Source organism: Octopus sinensis, linkage group LG1 (assembly GCF_006345805.1).
Source record: "Octopus sinensis linkage group LG1, ASM634580v1, whole genome shotgun sequence".
NCBI classification, from domain to species: Eukaryota; Metazoa; Mollusca; class Cephalopoda; order Octopoda; family Octopodidae; genus Octopus; species Octopus sinensis.
Genome location: NC_042997.1, coordinates 204755361 through 204774614, shown reverse-complemented (window position 1 = coordinate 204774614; position 19254 = coordinate 204755361). Strand labels below are relative to the sequence as shown.

At 37.0% G+C, this 19254-nt stretch overlaps 2 protein-coding genes and 1 long non-coding RNA gene across 6 annotated transcripts in view; 2 read left to right on the top strand and 1 right to left on the bottom strand.

Annotated features, from left to right (window-relative positions):
• LOC118765878 overlaps nt 1-6037 on the bottom strand; it is a 15712-nt gene extending 9675 nt beyond the window's left edge. The window contains exon 1 of the long non-coding RNA XR_005001785.1: nt 5939-6037. This is a non-coding gene — a long non-coding RNA (uncharacterized LOC118765878). The remainder of the gene's footprint in view (nt 1-5938) is intronic.
• The window catches only part of LOC115232373 (myosin heavy chain-like), a 141274-nt gene that overhangs the window by 67172 nt on the left and 54848 nt on the right, over nt 1-19254 (top strand). The window lies entirely within an intron of this gene.
• LOC118765876 (putative uncharacterized protein DDB_G0282133) lies at nt 3114-19254 on the top strand. Its single transcript, XM_036508604.1, has 2 exons — nt 3114-3382; nt 14382-19254. The coding sequence occupies exon 2, from the start codon at nt 16327-16329 to the stop codon at nt 18964-18966; it is 2640 nt and encodes an 879-aa protein (XP_036364497.1). The 5' UTR covers nt 3114-3382; nt 14382-16326; the 3' UTR covers nt 18967-19254.

The window sequence follows — 19254 nt, the reverse complement described above, 5'->3', positions numbered from 1 at the left end:
GTTCTTTTACAAGGCACAAACATGGACAAGGTTTTTTTGTATAAGACTAGCAATGACCATTACCACTCCAGGAACTAATACCATCTAAGGAAAAGGCCAGGCTGTTACAGCTTGGTACTGGTACCATCACAGATAGTAGAGCCATTTGAACACAGATATCTAGAATAAATAGTACTTGTTATCCAGTTTGATGCTCTAACAATTTTATTAACTCACCCCAAAAAGGTAACATGAAATGCTGGGTTTGGCAGGTTTTGAACACAGTACCTAGAGAGTTAGAACAGTTATTCCATTATATTCTTTAATCAACATCATCATCATCATCATTTAACGTCTGTTGTCCATGCTGGCATGGGTTGGATGGTTTGACTGGGCTGGCACACTGGAAGGCTGCATCAGTCTCCAGTCTGATTTGGCATGGTTGTCTATGGCTGAATGCCCTTCTTAATGCCAACCACTCCAAGAGTGCAATGGGTACTTTTACGTGCCACCAGCACAGGTGCCAACTTGCATGACACTGGTATCTTCCACAACTGTGATTTTGCTTGGTTTAATGGGTCTTCTTCTCAAGCACAACATAATGGTCAAAGATCCTGGTCATTGCTTCTGTGAGGCCCAATGCTCAAAAGAAACTCAGGCACTTTGCCTCCATGAAGCCCAAGATAAAACCACCCTTTACTCCTCCACAACAAGGACACCTCAGAGCAGGCTAAACTGCTTTTATGAACAGGGACAACAAATACATTCTCTGATGGAGTTATGACAATCTTTTTGCACAAATGAAACAAAATCTCTGCTCATATCAAAGAACAATCTTCTCCTTCCTCTTTCACAACCTTTGCCAGTATGCAAAGACATTACAAATTCTTGACCAACATTCAATTAAAATCCTCAAAGATATTGCAGGCATAGCAGTGTGGTAAGAAGTTTGCTTCCCAACCACGTGGTTCTGGGTTCAGTCCGACTGCATGGCACCTTGGCTGAACAAAGCCTTATGAGTGGATTTGGTAAATGAAAAGTGAAAGAAATCTGTCGTGTATGTGTATGTGTTTGTGTGTGTGTATGTGCATGCATGTGCGTGTGTATGTGTGTGTGCTGTGTGTGTGCATGTGTGTGTGCATGTGTGTGTGCATGTGTGTGTGTGTGTATGTGTGTGTGCTGTGTGTGTGCATGTGTGTGTGCATGTGTGCATGTGCATCAGTGTTCATCATCCACGTCCATTCGACATCTCTGTAATTTATCAGTTTGGCAATAGAGACCAATTGAATAAATGCCAGGCTTTAAAACAAAAATAAATACTGGAGTCAATTCAGTCGACCAAAAAAGTTCCTCAAGGCAGTGCCCCAACATGGCCACAGTCTGCTGATTGAAGTAAGCAAGATAAAAGCTAAAAAATTACTCAAATAACATTATCAAAAAATAGCCAGTTTTTCTCTAATGAAATATTACTCCCACATCTGAGGTGATGATGCTGCCACAAATGCACACACACACACATGCACACTCACACAGACTCGCATGCACACACACAAGCACGCACGCATGCACACACATACACACACACAAACAAACACAGAGTCACTATCTCCTCAATCTCTCTATTCTACTGCTACTATAACAGTCTCCATGTGTGCTGTGCATAGAGGATGATGTATCATCATTGTCATCATCATCATCATCATCGTCATTTAATGTCCGCTTTCCATGCTGGCATGGGTTGAATGTTTTGATTGAGGACTGGCAAGCCTGGAAGCTGCATCAGGCTCCAGTCTGATCTGGCAAGATTTCTACAGCTGGATGCCCTTCCTAATGCCAACCACTCTGAGAGTGTACTCCTCTTTTGTGTCATGGCATATTCATGCTGTTGATGACTCCTAACTTGTTCCTCCTCCGTTTATTTCTGTCTCTCGCAACATCACCCAGGTCTTTCTTATTCTGTACATTCATTCTCTTCTTCATCCAGTTGAATATCTTCATCCTCTGCCTTCCTCTCGCTCTCCTTCCCACCAGCTTAGTCTCCACCACCTGTAGTGGGAGCTTTTTACGTGCCACCGGCATGGGAGCCAGTCAGGTGGCACTGACATCGACCATACTTGAATGGTGCTTTTTACGTGCCACTGGCATGGGTGTCAGTCAGACGGCACTGGCATCAGTAACACTTGAGTGGTCCTATTTACACACCACTGGCATTGACCCCAAGGTGGCACTGGCATAGACCCCAAGGTGGAACTGGCATCGACAAGATGGCACTGGCATTGATGAGGCAGCACTAGCATCGATGTATACAGAAAGATTTTATGCAAAAGTTTGTGAATGGAATGCTGTTCTTTATACTATGTATATATCCTGGTTACTCAATAATTTGATCTTCCCAAATGACATAAATATACTGCAGGTTGTGGCTAATCTCTAATGAAAGGTAAAGCAAGACCTAATACTACCTCTCTTACTTCTTTATATTTTCACCTCACTCTATTTAACTGCTTTTGTATCACATATCTCTCCCTCACCCCTGTCTGTCTGTCTCTCTCACTCTCTCTCTCCCTCTTTTTCTCCGGACATACATACATACATACACCATTATGTTTTGTCTTTGACATGATACACACATTATCAGCATCTGCTTGCTCTCTCCCGTTCTTCCATCTCTCCCTCTCCTTCCATTCTCTCTCCTCCTCTTTCCCTCTCTTTTGTCTCTTACATCACATACAGCCATCAGCATAAGTCTTTTTATGTAAGTTCATTTAGATTACAACTTAATTAACAGATTGTGCAAATTAATCAGCTTATACAATTGTGTTACTTTACTATTGCGCTTGCTCGTACCTAAGCAAAAATATACACATATATATATGTGTATGCATGTGTGTGTGTGTGTATACATATAGGTATTCATATGTGTGTGTGTGTGTGTGTGTGTGTATAGACATACATGCATACATACACCCATGCACAAACATACACATACGTACATGTAAATTACACATTAATAAACATCCTATTTAACTATGTGTCAGTAAACACATGTACATACACACAAACACATACACACATATAACTTACATACATATATATATACACACACACATATATACACACATATACATATCAAATACATACAACAATCACACTACACGTCTGTATGTAAACATAGAGAACACAGTGACAAATGCCAATGTTTACGAGCTAAAGTCTCGAGAGATTCTGTGATTTGTTTTTTCTAATGAAGCTGCAACACAACTACACTACATGTCCTCTTTCGGAGCTGTCTCACAACTACATTACATGTTTTACGTCAGACTTGCCTAACAACTATGCTAAATGAGGTCTTCATAACAGCAAGGTTTAATAGTCTACATGTCCTACAAGAAATCCTGACTTTGTAAGTTTTCATAATGTTGATATCCAAAGAATTTTGTCTTAGAAATATTTTAGAAAATGTTTAATTATTCAAACAAATTTATACATTATAGATGTAATGGATTTACTGTTGTTATGTTATCATCATCATCATCATTATCGTTATCATAATGGTTATAATTATTGTCTTTGTTGTCACCAAAATTACTACCATTATCATCATCATCATCATCATCAGGACTACCACCACCACCACCGCTTCTACCCCCACCATCATCATCATCACCACCACCAATACTATTTCATGTCTGCTTTTCTATGCGAGTAATTTTTAAAAGCTAAATGTTCCTTCTGTTGCCAACCCTTTCGGTCACCTCTAATACCTTGTGAACTTACTCACCCACCCAAACCACTTGTCCTGTATTTGCCCTCCTGTATCTTGAAGCTATGTCCTGACACATCTTCACCACCGTTTTATCTCTGTTCCAACTGGGGTAACCCTCTATCTCTTCTACAAGATACTTGTACCTGTCTTTCTATCACATTTTAACCTTTCATTAACTGGCATAAAGCCACCTCCCTCAAAACTACTCCCACCTCTGTTGAAAAGTCTTGCCTGGCAAGTTTACTTGGTGACCTCAATAATACAGGTGGCACATAAAAAGCATCCAATCCATGGATGGCATCAGGAAGGACATTTTTAAAAAAAAACAAGGCATCATCCAGTTAGGCTGAGTGCCAGGCCAGTCTGACCACCTCTCCTCATCCCTCCCGATCTTCCATTAGTGCTTTTAGATTTTCAACTTGGCATCCAACATCTTCTGCAAGTTGTTGTATATATGTCTTCCGTGGTCTTCCAGCTGCTGTGGTACCATGATTTTGGTGTCCACAGCAACACATTGCTCACAAGTTCTTGGGCATTCAACTGCAGAAACCATGCCAAAGCAGGCAGGAGAGCTTGGTGCAATCTTCTGGCTGACCAACTCTTGTCGAACCCTCCAACCATTTGAAGATGAATATAATTGCAATGTCATGTCCGAATATGCTTGATGCACATTTGAACTGGGGAACAAGCTTTTCACTGCTTGTTGATGAATATAATGTATCTATTCTATTCAAAAATTAGGATACACATGGTACTATCATTGAAGAACATATAAATTACTATATTCAAATTAATTTAATTAATTAGTCTCTGTGTTAAAAGATAAGATATAATCTAAGGCCTTCTGCTTTGTAATTCTTCATTACAAAAATTAAAATATAATTGGGTCCACTCTGTTTGTTCTGATTGTCTGAAATGAGACGGCAATAAAAGGATTATAATTTTCTGATCTATTAAACTCATCCTTAAAGTGTGTACATGTACATGTGTGTGTGTGTGGGGCATCTGTGTGTGTATGTGTGTGTGTGTGTGTGTGAAAGAAGGCATTGTGTGGTTAGGGTATTTGGCTCATGATTGTAAGGTCATGAGTTCAATTCCTAGCAGCATGTTGTGTCTTTGAGCAAGACACTATTTTACATTGTTCCAGTCCACTCAGGTGGCAAAAATGAGTTGTACCTGTATTTCAAGGGGCCAGCCTTGTCACACTCTGTGTCATGCTGAATCTCCCTGAGAACTACATAAGGGGTAAATGTCTCTGTGGAGTTCTCAGCCACTTACACATTAATTTCATGAGCAGGCTGTTCCGTTGGTCAGATCAACTGGACCCTTACAATCGTAACCAATAGAGTGCAATACAATAGTGGGGGGGGGGGGCTTGTGGATAGACTGTTACTCTCCTTGTTTAAGAAACAAACGTTGTTCTTTATTCAAATCCAATCTTAACCATGAGCACATTCAGGAAGGAATAAATGCCACCTGATATTTATCACAGATGAAAACTAGTAAAACACAAGGTAAATATAAATACTGTAGTCTGGAAAAATATAGTAATTTAGAAAAAGAAAAAGAACAGAACATCTGAATTTTGACTTCCAGATATTAAGGAACAGAAAAATTTAGTTCAAATATCTGTTTCTTCTTATATTAACTACCACTGGATTAAAAGTATCATCAAAGTTTTCTGTGGCCAGGTTTTCTGAGACTAGATGCTCTTCCTATCACCAACCCTTGCTGGTTTCCAAGTAATATTTCCACATGGCCAGATATGTTTATGCAGAAGATTGAAGATGGTGGACCCCGCTTGTATGATGGTGACATTCATTTACAGCCATCAAGCAATGTCAAAACACTAACACACACGCTCTCTCTCTTTCTCTCTCTCTCTCACACACACACATACACATTATATATATAACAGGCAGAGGCATGCGGCTGTGTGGTTCAGAAGTTTGCTTCCTAACCACTTGCTTCTGGGTTCAGTCCCATAGTGTGGATCTTTGGGCAAGTATTTTCTACTATAGCCCTGGATGGACAAAACCTTGTGAATGGATTTGGCAGATGGAAACTGAAAGAAGCCTATCATACACACATACAGATGGATGGATGGATGGATCGATCGATCGATCGATTGATGTATATTCATTCATTCGTTCTCTTCTGTTTTAAATTGTTTAAATTTTTTCCCTGAGGAACGGGCTTGTTTCTAGCAAAAATATAAAGCTCCAATGTTGGAATGTAGATAACAAAAAATAATGTCACATTTTAAACTTGAGAAAAAAAGTCTTGCATATTTTTACTGTTTCATTTACAGATTGTATTTGTAATGAGCAAGCTAGTTGGTTGATTTCTTTTCTCTAAAACCCTAGGCTTTTTCTGAAAACCCTTGTCCAGATTGTCACTAAAACCAGATTCACCAATTATTATTAGTATAAATGTAAATTCATAATTTGAATATTGAAGCTGGAGGTTTTAAATCAGTTGTTCATAGTTATTCTCTTTCTCTTTGATTTTCAATGAGATACTCACATCAGTAGGACAGCTGACCTCTATGACGATACATACTTTTTCTTGTCTGTCCCAAACAACAATATCTGGCTTGTTATGTTTACACTTGACAGATGTTTTGATAGGAATGTTTCAGCAGTGTTCCTTGTGTTGATGTTTGTGTAGGTATTCAATAACAGGTGGATTCTCTATATTTATTCCAGATGTGTCTTCTCAAATGGTATTGTATATTGCTTAAGTAACAACATCTATCATGTAGGGGAGTAGTACCTTGATAACATTTTTGGGCAGCTGCTAATCGCATGTGATGTATTCCACAGAAACGTGACATAATCTACATTTTTAGTTGCATCTTGGACCCTCGAGGGCTTCATTGTCTCTTTTATTTATTATGTATTACTTAAAAATCTCCTGTTCTTGAATTGAAAATACATAGCCTTTGAAGGGTGATGTAGTGGCCATGAGTCCAAGAGATATTGCACTTTATGTCGATATAATAGACAAATACTTGGGTAGATTTAATAAAGGATATTCCTTCACCAAATTTGAAATGTTGTCTCACAAATTTGTTTGAAACTAATATTTAATATTAGGATCTTTAATATATACACAGATTTTTAGGCAATATGTCTATGTTGATAAATAATTATGTGTGAGATCCCAACCTGTCTCAATGTTTAGCAATGAATTGCAGTTGTACCCAGATATCATCACTATCCAATGCTTTGATTTCCATGGACTTTCTCCATGTTCTTTTTGGTCTTCTGTATTTCTCTATCCTTCAATGTGTCCTTTACATGCTCTGAGTGGAGCAGAGTTTACCCTGTAGCCAGGAACATCTGCCCTGACTTCAACCACGTTGCCTCACAAAAGCCTAATATGGTGAGATTGTAGAGCTTCATCTCAGTGACAATCTGGGCTGTTTTCTGGTTTTGAATATATGACATTCCATGTTCACAGCTGTTTGGTTGTCCTCGATGAGAGAGGGATGTTCTACATTATATCGTTTTTTTTTTGTTTTTTTTTTGGCTTTCACTAGATTGCTTCATGTCATCTCTGAGGAGTACCTCCTCTTATCAGGACAGGTTTCATATGTTCCTTGTTGTTGTTCCAGTAACAATGAAGAAAATTGATAGTGCAAAACTGCTAACCCTTGTGCCTATACCTTTCTCCTTTCTCAAATGGGCTAGGTGCTGCTTCATTTCTTTTTAGTTTCCAAGTTTTCTGTATTCAGGGCCTACATCTCACTAACATGATAACATTACATTTCATACGCAAGTATCATACAGTCTACCTTTTGCTCTGAGAGAGAAATCTTTGATTTGGCTACTATACTCTCAGAACGTATGCCTCCACTACTAATTAGATCACCTAAATAACAAAAGCTATCTCCAACCTCTAGAGATTCTCTTAGGAATTTGAGAAAATTTGTTACCTGTGTATTCTTAGTGTTTATTGCTTCTGCATATATCCCATATACAAAGTCCATTTTATCTGTTAACCTTCCTATGATACTACTGTATCTCTTATATGTCTATAGTTTGTGCTGGGTACATATGGAACTTCTACCTACTCCTTTTCTACATATCAAGCAAGGCTATTCTCCTGATGAAAGCAGAATCTGTCTGCTTTCCTACTTACTAAAACTTTGGTCTTTGCTACGGAAACTTTGGGGCACTTTCATTCTGGTTTTTGCTTCCATATCAGAAATTTCTTTTTTTAATTTTACAACAGGTTCAGCTACAAGAATGAGGTCATCATCACATAGGATTTCTAAAGGAAAGCTGGTTTTTAATTCCTCAGTTATAGCTTGGAGGTCTATGATGAATAGAACGGGGCTAAGAACCAGGACCTGATAAACATCTATCTGTATGCTGAATTCATTGTAGTATTCTTTGCTAACTCCCACCTCACTGAAAACTCCTCAGAAAAATGGCTTGTATGTCTCTGTTCACAACTAGCTCCCCCAGTGACCATCAGATCATAGAACAAGAGACTCTATCACAGGCTTTCAACAGTTTGATGAAGGCTAAGTACAGTGTCTTACTTTTAGCCAAGTACTTCTGCAGTTGTCTTACTAAATGGAAAGCATCTGTAGTATCTTTCACTGGCACAAAACCAAACTGAATCGCATCTAGGCAATTCCTCTTTCTAATTAATTGAGCAATAATTTTTTCTGTAACTTTCAAGAGTTGGTACTGCAATTTGATACCCTTATAACTGCCTCTCTCTAAGGTATCACCTTTACCCAGTTGACTATAAAGGTAGCTATGCCAGACATTAGGTTTGTCACCTTTTTGTACAACCTCATTAATTATATGGGTGAGTAGGACATATCCTACTCTACCAGATATTTTAAGCATCTCGGTGGTAATTTCTATGAAAGCTCTCCCTGCTTTCATATCTTAAGTGTTCATATGTACAAGAATGGCTGATCCTTCCATTGGATTCATGTTGGAAAATTCTCTTTCTCTCATACATTCTCTACATTTAATAACTTTTCATCACTTAGTGCAAATGTGCCATTATCCATCCATGCACACTTCTCACCCACATCTCTATTCTCTCAGATAAATTACCTTAAAATTTGGAACATTTCATACCTCTGATAGTTACAAAGTAGAACATTGGCAAACCTCTTACTTTCTGCTTCTCCCTTTGCTAAGTAAACGTGCCATTTAGCCTCCCCTGTAGCTACCAGATATAAATCAGTACTCCTCCCATTCTTCATGCTTTTCCAAATCATTCTCTTCTCTTTTGACCTTTGGAAATATGCTGTGCTTGAGAGGACCCAGCAAGCCAAGTGAGACCATAACTCAGGGCCTATGCCAAGGGTGTAACCAGCCCACTTATGCATACCTTTCCTTCATTGGACACTAAACTCTGCTTGCAAAGACCTGTTGAGGCAATCGAAATCGAAATCAAATTTGATGACTGGCATCCGTGCTAGTGGAGCGCTAAGAGCACCATCCGAGCATGATCATTGCCAGAGCAGTTGACTGGCTTCCATGCCGGTGGCACATAAAAAGCACCACTTGAGCATGATCATTACCAGCGTTGCCTTACTGGCACTTTGCCAGTGCAGCTGGACTGGCTCCTATGCAGGTGGCACGTAATAAACACCATTTAAGCGTGGCCGTTGCCAGTACCGCCTGACTGGCCCTCATACCAGTAGCACATAAAAGCACCCACTACACTCTCGGAGTGGTTGGCATTAGGAAGGGCATCCAGCTGTAGAAACTCTGCCAGATCAAGATTGGAGCCTGGTGCAGCCATCTGGTTCGCTAGCCCTCAGTCAAATCGTCCAATCCATGCCAGCATGGAAAGCAGACTTTAAACGATAATGATGATGATGATGATACTTTATAGTAAATTATATTTGCATAATGAAATACCACATATCTACAAACCATTAAGGATCTTTTCGCTTTGACTGGCAAATTTTAAAAATCTGTCGGTCAAAGTGAAAAGATCCCTGTTCCACCTTCACTCTGTTTGTAACTTTACTTTAGTTACAGATTTGATCTGTAGACCCCAGTTGTTCCCATAGGAACCTCCTGTTATCCTCAGATTCCTTCTCCTTTAGTCAAATGCTTCATCTAGTACTTCTCTAAAATTCTGACTGGGTCTTTAAGCTGCCATATTGTCCTTTTCCAGACCAGTTTGTGTCTTTGAATCCTTCTAGTCTTAAGTCTAATTTGTGTTGGGCTGTACATTCTTCACTAGGGAAGAACATGAGATGCTGAGTTCACTTCCCAGACTGAGCTGCATGTTCTGTTAGGTATGTTATTTCCAGGCAATAAGAGCTCATGATTTTGCAAGCCATGAGCATATAACTCATGGACTAGCTAGGTGATTTGCCTTCAACCCAAGAGGGTGCGTGATGCTGACAAGCCATGAAAATGACGAAACATCAATGTTTATTACTCCCAAATGGAATTGAGGGTGAGTTATCTCGCCTGTCCATGACTAAGTTGTTTTAACACTGGTGACAATAAGAGATTATATACTCTGCAATGCTATTGCAGTCACCAGATAATACACAAAACATATACATTAGGATATCATCATCATCATCATCATGATACATTAGGATATGTATTTAATAATATATATATATATATACTTTATTTAAAAGCAGCAGAAATTCAACAAAACCTGTTACTCTGAGTTTCACGTTCCCATTCGTCAGACAGATTTATTTTTAACAAAACTGTCCGACGAATGGGAACGTGAAACTCCGAGTAACAGGTTTTGTTGAATTTCTGCTGCTTTTAAATAAAGCATATTACTCTACCCCTGGTATTTGAGTACTCTTTTTTCCACCTTGTTTCACATTTATGTGTTTACTCCGGTATATATATATTATATATATATATATATATATGAATGGAACAAAAACGCAATACATTAAAGCATTCGGACAGATAGACAACACAAAGCCAGACAAGAGAAACAATTAGAAGGACAAAAAAAAATGGGTCATTCGTGGCTTTCTTTCTTCAGTCAAGTTCCAGAAGTCACAACCATTTCAGGCACTTACATATATATCAATTCATTTTGCAAGATTCCTGATGTGTAGATATGTGTGTGTGTATATACACACACACACATATCTACACCTATTTACACTGGCATACACTCACATCTTACATACAAACATTCACATATATCTTGGATGCAGCTGTGCATCATTAACCAGCTAGAGGGTTAAAAAATCATAGTAAGGTCCATTCAAACAGACAGCCATGTTGAGGTGGCTATGAACATTACTTGTATATACATCATCATCGTTTAATGTCCACTTTCCATGCTAGCATGGGTTGGATGATTTGACTGAGGACTGGCAAACCAGATGGCTGCACCAGGCTCCAATCTTGATCTGGCAGAGTTTTTACAGCTGGATGCCCTTCCTAACACCAACCACTCCGAGAGTGTAGTGGGTGCTTTTACGTGCCACCAGCACAGGGGCCAGTCAGGCAGCACTGGCAACGACCTCACTCGAATGTTTTTACATGCACCACTGGCACAAGTGCCAATATATATATATATACATATATATATATATATATATATATGACTGAAACAAGTAAAAGAATAAAAGAATATATATATATATATATAAAGTTAATCCAAACAAGAAAGCACAAAAAACACAACAACGTGAGGATGTGGAACAAATATAGTATTATTGGACGCTCAGGAATGAAGGAAAGAAGGAGGGTTTAACGTTTCGTGCGGAGCTCTTCATCGGAAACATAGGAGAAGGAAAGATCCAGAGAAAGGAAGACCCAGATATATATGTATATATATATATATAATTCTTTTATTCTTTTACTTGTTTCAGTCATTTGACAGCAGCCATACTGGAATACCACCTTTAGTCAAACAAATCAACCCCAGGACTTATTCTTTGTAAGCCTGGTATTTATTCTACTGGTCTCTTTTGCTGAACCACTAAGTTCCGGGGACATAAACACAACAACATTGGTTGTCAAGCGAAGGTGGAGGGACAAACACAGAGACATGCACAAATATATATGTGTGTATATATATTATATTAAATTAGAGATAAAACCACTATTAGGCAAATCATACAATGTAAAACTTAAGCCAATACATAAGATTAATTAATTAATTTATATTATTTTAAATATATATCAAAATTAATAAAAAAAGATAATAGGCGCAGGAGTGGCTGTGTGGTAAGTAGCTTGCTAACCAACCACATGGTTGCGGGTTCAGTCCCACTGCATGGCATCTTGGGCAAGTGTCTTCTGCTATAGCCCCGGGCCAACCAATGCCTTGTGAGTGGATTTGGTAGACGGAAACTGAAAGAAGCCTGTCGTATATATGTATATATATATATATGTGTGTGTGTGTTTGTGTGTCTGTGTTTGTCCCCCTAGCATTGCTTGACAACCGATGCTGGTGTGTCTATGTCCCCGCCACTTAGCGGTTCGGCAAAAGAGACCGATAGAATAAGTACTGGGCTTACAAAGAATAAGTTCCGGGGTCGATTTGATCGACTAAAGGCGGTGCTCCAGCATGGCCGCAGTCAAATGACTGAAACAAGTAAAAGAGTAAAGAGTAAAGAGTATAATGAGTATAACACTACGATCGTTTCATGGCTGTCCAATTCGTAAAAATTCGAGTTACAGTCAATCTTCAGGTGATTGAAATATTTATCTTAGTGAGATATATATATACGATGGGCTTCTTTAATTTCTGTCTACTAAATCCACTCACAAGGCTTTGGTTGACCTGAGGCTATAGCAGAAGATATGATTAAAATCTTTGGAAAAAAATTTTTTTTTGTATAAATTCTGTTGTGTTGTATGAAGGAGTTCATTGGTTGTTTTGCTTGTAGAATTTGAACTATGTTTCAAGTCAATATTGTTTTACACACACACACACACATATATAGGGAAGGCACTTTATTTCATGTTACTCTAGTTAATTCATCTGAAAACAGGTACCAACCAGGTATGGTATAGCACTCTCTCCCACTGTAGGTATCACATCCTTGAGATTCTGCTGGATCTGGGGTGAGAGAGTGAAGAAGGTATCTATGTCTGCTCATGGTACCTAAAACATTGAGCAAAAGCATGGTGCATGTTGCCAGGTGACACTCATTCGTAAATGGCTGTTAAGTATTTCTCTCAGACAAATTAGATGAGACCTGTTATGAGTCAAAATTATTTCAGCCTTTCTTCAATAATCTTTGTCAATAATTTGCCATATTTGGTACCATGGTAGATGCTGCAGACTAGGAGATGCACCTAAATTTTGAAAATTGTAATTCTAGGAAAAATTTTCTTTTATTCACCAAAGCCTCATGCACACAATCAGGCAGTACCTGGCAGGTATATGTTAAATGCTTGGGATCAGATAAAATTGGAAGGTAAACCAGTGAAGTGTTCCTATTTACCTTTGAATGAAACCACTAGACTATGGGTACATACCTGGGGATTTGCTGTTGGGTATTATTGTTGTGAAGGTGCATGGTTAAGTGATTAGGGTATTCCACTCATGATCCTAAGGTCACGAATTTGATTCCTGGCAATGCATTCTGTCCTTGAGCAAGACACTTTATTTCACATTGCTCCAGAACACTCAGCTGGCAAAAATGAGTAGTACCTGTAATTCAAAGGGTCATACTTGCTTCATTGTGCATCAAGCTGAATCTCCCTGAAAACTACATTAAGAGTACATATGTCTGTGGAGTGCTCAGCCACTTGCACATTGATTCCAACAGCACACAAGACCATCACCTTTGAGCTGTGCAGTGGTCTTTCATGCAGTCTTCTCAGATTTTCAAGAGCTCAATAATGACAGTTCTGTTGATTCACCATGCCATTGAGATGAAAATGAGCTTCATCACTCGTTAACAAAATTAGGTTGTCGTTTGCCTCAAAAATTGCTTCCATTTGATGTGCGAAGTTAAGCCACTGTGCTTAGTACCATGATTTCAATTGTTGCCCAATGCCCAATTTGTACAGGTGGAAATGTAGGTCTTCATGCAAAATATGCCTTATTATTGATGCCGAGTTCAGTGGAATGCCTCCAAGCAAAGCAATTTTGGCTCCATATCAAAGCTTGTCTGATGTGTTCCACATTTTCTGGGGTCTGTACCATTCATGGAGCCCAACAAGTCTCCTGTTCATCAGTGTACCACGTGTATGAAGGGCACTTACCCAACGTAAGACTGTGTTACAGATGGAAACAGCCTGATTTTGGTGACTGCTGAAGTGGTGCCAAAACTCATGCTGAACTGTTGTGACAGACTCATCATTCTTCACATCATTCTTCACTTGTAGGCAAACACACGATGCTCTATCATCCACAGTTCCATGACCAAACATGAAGAGGGAAAAAAATGCTAAGACACCACCAACCAAACAGTACTTGTCAGACATATGCCCCTCCTACTAGGGCTGAGTAATATCCATTTCAAAACGTCTGTCCTCTCTGCCCGACCCTATAGCAACCTCTAATTGTAATTTCCAAGAAAAAATTGCAAGAAAAATGTGTCTGCTATTTTGAAAAATAGGGTACTTTTTTTCTGCTTTCATATCTAACATAAATCTCCTCACATATAAATTTAGAATCTGTTTTTTTTTTGTTCCAGAAAACAACAGATGAAGATGGCTTGCTTTCAGTATTGGAATATTAATTACTAACACACTGAAGATCATTAATGACAACAAGTACATATGTAATTTTTAATTAAGATATACAGAAATGTCTTTCACACAAGAAAAAATATATAGATTTTCTTTCAAATGATTCCTATTCCAATAACAAAGTCTTTCACAAGACAATGAGAGAGCCACTAGATGTTCACTCAATTTGCTAGATATAGCAAATAAATCTCTTTCAGATCCTACCTACACTACATCAACAATAACAGCAGCAGTAGCAGTAGCAACAACAACAACAACAACAACAAAAACAACAACAACAGTATTGCTCTCAAGTCACTGAGAAAGTCTATATAAGGTTGCTTGACATGCTAGATATAACAACCTCTCCCAAATAATATCTGCTACCTTAAAAAAAGTAAAGAAGACATATTGGATAGTGTAGTATCAGATAAAGTTATGTCTGGAAAGATGGGATGGTCCTGGCTGGAATGTCTCTGATCATAAGTCCGCTGGATCAAGGGTTGATCAGAGGTGAGACAACAACTCACTCTTTCGCTGAAAAAACAAACAAGCATTTAATGTTGTATGTGCTCACAAACACCAAATCCAGTGAGGTGATGCTAATATAAAGTAGATTGGAGATATACTCATTAACATAGCTAATGAGTTTGCAATTCTAATGATTTCACACCACTTCCAGCTCCGTATCATTAATTGTCACTAATTGACATCAGACTGTCAAAACTGAAACTGAAACAGTAAACATTGAGAATCTTCTTAATTATACAACTAACCTATTATACATTGGCATCGTTTAACACAATATACAATGAAATATTCAGTTATGTCTACTGATACAGAACAGAGGACAAATATCTAAGTCACATTACCTTGAAATGTGAGCTTTTACTATAATGTCCCAATTTATTTTTCGACACATTATAAAATATTGGCAACATTCCGTGAAGAATAAATCAGAATTTGCATTTTCTCAACAAAATGGTTAGCCCCTTTTTAATGCTAACCTACCTGAGACTACCTTTAGTTCTTTAATACAGAAATGCTTTAAATCAAACCATCCATCCTAATTTTATTTTGAAAGGTTTTGCTATATTCCAAACAATGGTCTTATGATGAAAAAGCCATTTTACTAAATTCCATCAAATTGTTGATTATTTTCAAGTTTAATTAAAACACATAATGTATTTCATTAGAATAATATTAGAACTTTAGCCAGGAAAGAATCCTTATTTTAATCAAGCAAATTAAGTCTTTTGAAACTTTTCTGCTGGAATTCATTTTATATATGAAATATCAGTAAAACTACAATAATTAATATTTCAAAAATTAAGCATAATAATTCATTCTAAAGATTGATGCTTCTTTGAAAAGAAAAATAGAATTATTTATAAAGAATCTCTTATTAAAGAAATGGTATAACCCTTTTGATGCCAACTGAGCTGAGACTACCCCTTGATTCTTTGATGCAAACATTCCATTTCGAAATGATCTAAATTAAAACCATCCATCAAAATTTCATTTTAATTTGTTTCAAACACCAGCTTCATTAATGAGAAAGTTATTTTAATAATGAAAGAAATGAAATTGAACCAGTGTATGTAGTGATCATTAGCAAAATGATCCTCCAAATGTATAACAAAATCTGTTTCAGCACATGATTTCATGCCAACAATCTTACAAACCAAATACGAAAATGAAATATTTGAATAAATTCTTCATTATTTTCTGAATTATTTGAAACTAATGCAGTGTATTTTCGACAAAAGGGTTAACATTTTTTCCTCACTGACTGAACACCAGTTCCCATCTTGATGGAAGTTACCATTTAATCTCTCCTTTTGGAATATTCTTTTATCAAAGAAGACTGGAAATTATTGAAATTATTACCTTGAAAAAGAAACCTTTAAAATGTCTTCAACAGGATTTCCTCTTAAACCTTCTGATGAGAAATATGCAACAGATGATCGTAAATATTCATTAACCTCTAATTATGATGATAATTCAGCCAGTTCCATTTCTAGTTCCACTGAGAGCTCAGTAAGTGAAGAGAACTATTTTCAGAGATATGACAATATATTGAATTCAGCATTCCGAAGAAACTATGTGGAAGAGTCAACCAGTTCATTATGTAGCTCACCCTCCAGTAGCCTTTTTGGAAATTCTATAAAAGATGACATATTTAATGAGAGCATTGAAAGCTTTGATAATTGCAACCAGCAAAGAAATCCTGGAGAATCAAGAATAAAAGATGATCTGTCATTGATTTCTCAGTCAAAGAGTAATGCCATGAGTATTAGTACGGAAGAAATGTTCTCAAATGTTGGGTTCTATGCAGCTACTAAGATACCAGAAAGATTTCTCAGAATCTGTTATACATCACAGAAACCAAAGTTGCAAAGGAATGGTTTGAAAAGATTTGACTTTGATTCACTGACAATGCAAGATTCTATAGAAACTGTCATTGACAATAATGAGGATAGTAAACAACAAGGAAATATAAAGAATTGCCATGAAAATTCTATAGAAGGAAATAAAACTGATTCTTTTTGTAATGATATTGGCAGAAGTCAACCTTTAGAGCAGTTCTCAGCACAAAAAAAATGTTCTGAAGCTGAGAAATTCAATAACCAAAACCGAAATTTAAAAAATATCTTAATTGAACAGACATCAGATTTTGAAGAAAATTGTCCAATTGATCAGAAGTTTATGGAAGATAAAGGAATATTTTACAAACAAAAAAGCATCCATGAAGAAATTGAAGAAGCGCAAAGATGTTTCATGAAGTTTGACGATTCTTATAACAAACAGATAAGTCTGCAACAACAGCAATTTTTGACAACTCCTGACAACAGAATGAATGATGTCTGTGATATAACAAAAACTTCTGACAATGAAAAAATCTCTGAGATTAATAGTCAGTCAGAATATAAGAAACCTTGTGAATCAAGTACTGAAGAGATGAAGATATGTGATAATAATTTTGAAGTGAATGTTGTGAATAGAGGAGGAGTCAAATCTTGTGATAACTATAGAGAGGTACTGGAATCATATAATGTAGATCAAGAAATATTTAACATAAATCCAAATACATCCACTCAGATAGTTAATTCAAAGGAAAGAATTAATAAAGGATGTAGTGAAATACCCAATGTCACTCTACCAAGAAATAAATTGTGTTTAGGGTCAATAGAGAAAAAATCTAGGGAAAGTTTTGAATCAGATGATATTTTTGGATCAGGTTCAAATTCCATTGAATCCTTTGACTCAAAAGTTCCATCTGATGGGGCCCCAGAGAGGGATGTGTTGTGTCAGAAAAGACCAAGATTATTATTGAGTTGCCAAAAGATGAACTCAGCATCTAGCTTCTCATCTTCTCTTGCTTCTCCCTTAACAATAATCAATGTTCCTATAGACAGAAACAAGATACTCAAGACTAGAGATAAAGAAAAGAAAATTAGAAATCCCAAAATTTATTCCAGTAGAAATACACCAGTTCAGTCAGTGAAAATTTCTGAGAGGAAGCGGATGACTTCTGCTGAGAGAAAGTTTTCAGAGAAAATACAACGAAGGAATCCACTTCTGTTCCAATGTGTTTCTCCAAACTTTAAATGTGTAATGGAAGAGCTTTCACTGGAGCATGATAAGCAACTGCCCTTACATTCAGAACCATGTTGGCCAAATAATAATAATAATAATAATAATAATAATAATAATAATAATAATAATAATAATATCACAGATGCCACTTCTGTTTGTAACAGAGTTTCTAACACTGGTTCATATTGTTCCTATCACTTTCCCTATCTCTCTGAAAGTCAAAGAAATGGTTCAGAAATTAATAAGAATTGTTGTGGGAGTGTATGTACACCTGTTGGAACTCCTTATATTACTTGTGGTACAGATGATATTACAGTTTATTCTTCTGACAACAATTCCAGAGAGATAACTCAGAACAGCCAAACCTGTAACCAACTCCAAAACAACAATAGCAACAATGAGATACATAATAGAGCATGGTATTCAACATCCATCACCGTTTTTGTACAGAATCCTTCAAATAATTCCAAACACAGTAAAGCATACTCAGAAGTGAGCTGTAGGAATCATTCTGGAAATAGATTTTGTAAGGAAAAACCTAATTCTGTGGCAGCTCACGATTACTGTGGCCATGATTTCTTAAGTAGTTGCAGCAGTTCTGAGAAAAGATCTGCAAGTAATATCGAAAATATTTCCAGTTTCGAAAAGGATAACCAAAAGAATTGTAACAAAGAAATCAATGACTTTGATTCCTGCAAAACTAAAAGTTATTGTAACAAATATGAAAATATCAAAACTTCTTTCAGATCTGAAGTTTTTCTTTATTTAAACACAAATAAACCAGAGGAAAACAAAAAACATAAACACATAAAAAGTTCCCAGACTGATCTAACAGATTCCAGTAGATTAATTTGTGAAAGAAATTTTTTGCAATGTAATCAAAGTATTTTAAGTTTGCACAAAACAACACAGACTGATATTACTTTTGTACCAGCATTTGGCAACAGATAAATATATGTCTCAGATGCTTGTGTAATACATGCTAACAATTCCTATGATTAAGAATTTTGCTTCCCAACCACACAATTTCAGGTGCATTTCTACCACTTGACACTTTGGGCAAGCAACTACTAAAAAAGCCCTAAGCCAACCAAAGCCTCATAAGCAGATTCATGGATGGAAACTGAAAGAATCCTGTCATACACACACACATATATATATATATAGTATTGTCTAAAAATCTATGATTAGGAAAAAACGGGCACCCATATATAAGGTAGACTATATTGAGACTATAAT

What these genes read in the sequence shown, in the direction of transcription:
- LOC118765876 (XM_036508604.1), top strand. Translation starts at nt 16,327, where the DNA reads ATGTCTTCAACAGGATTTCCTCTTAAACCTTCTGATGAGAAATATGCA.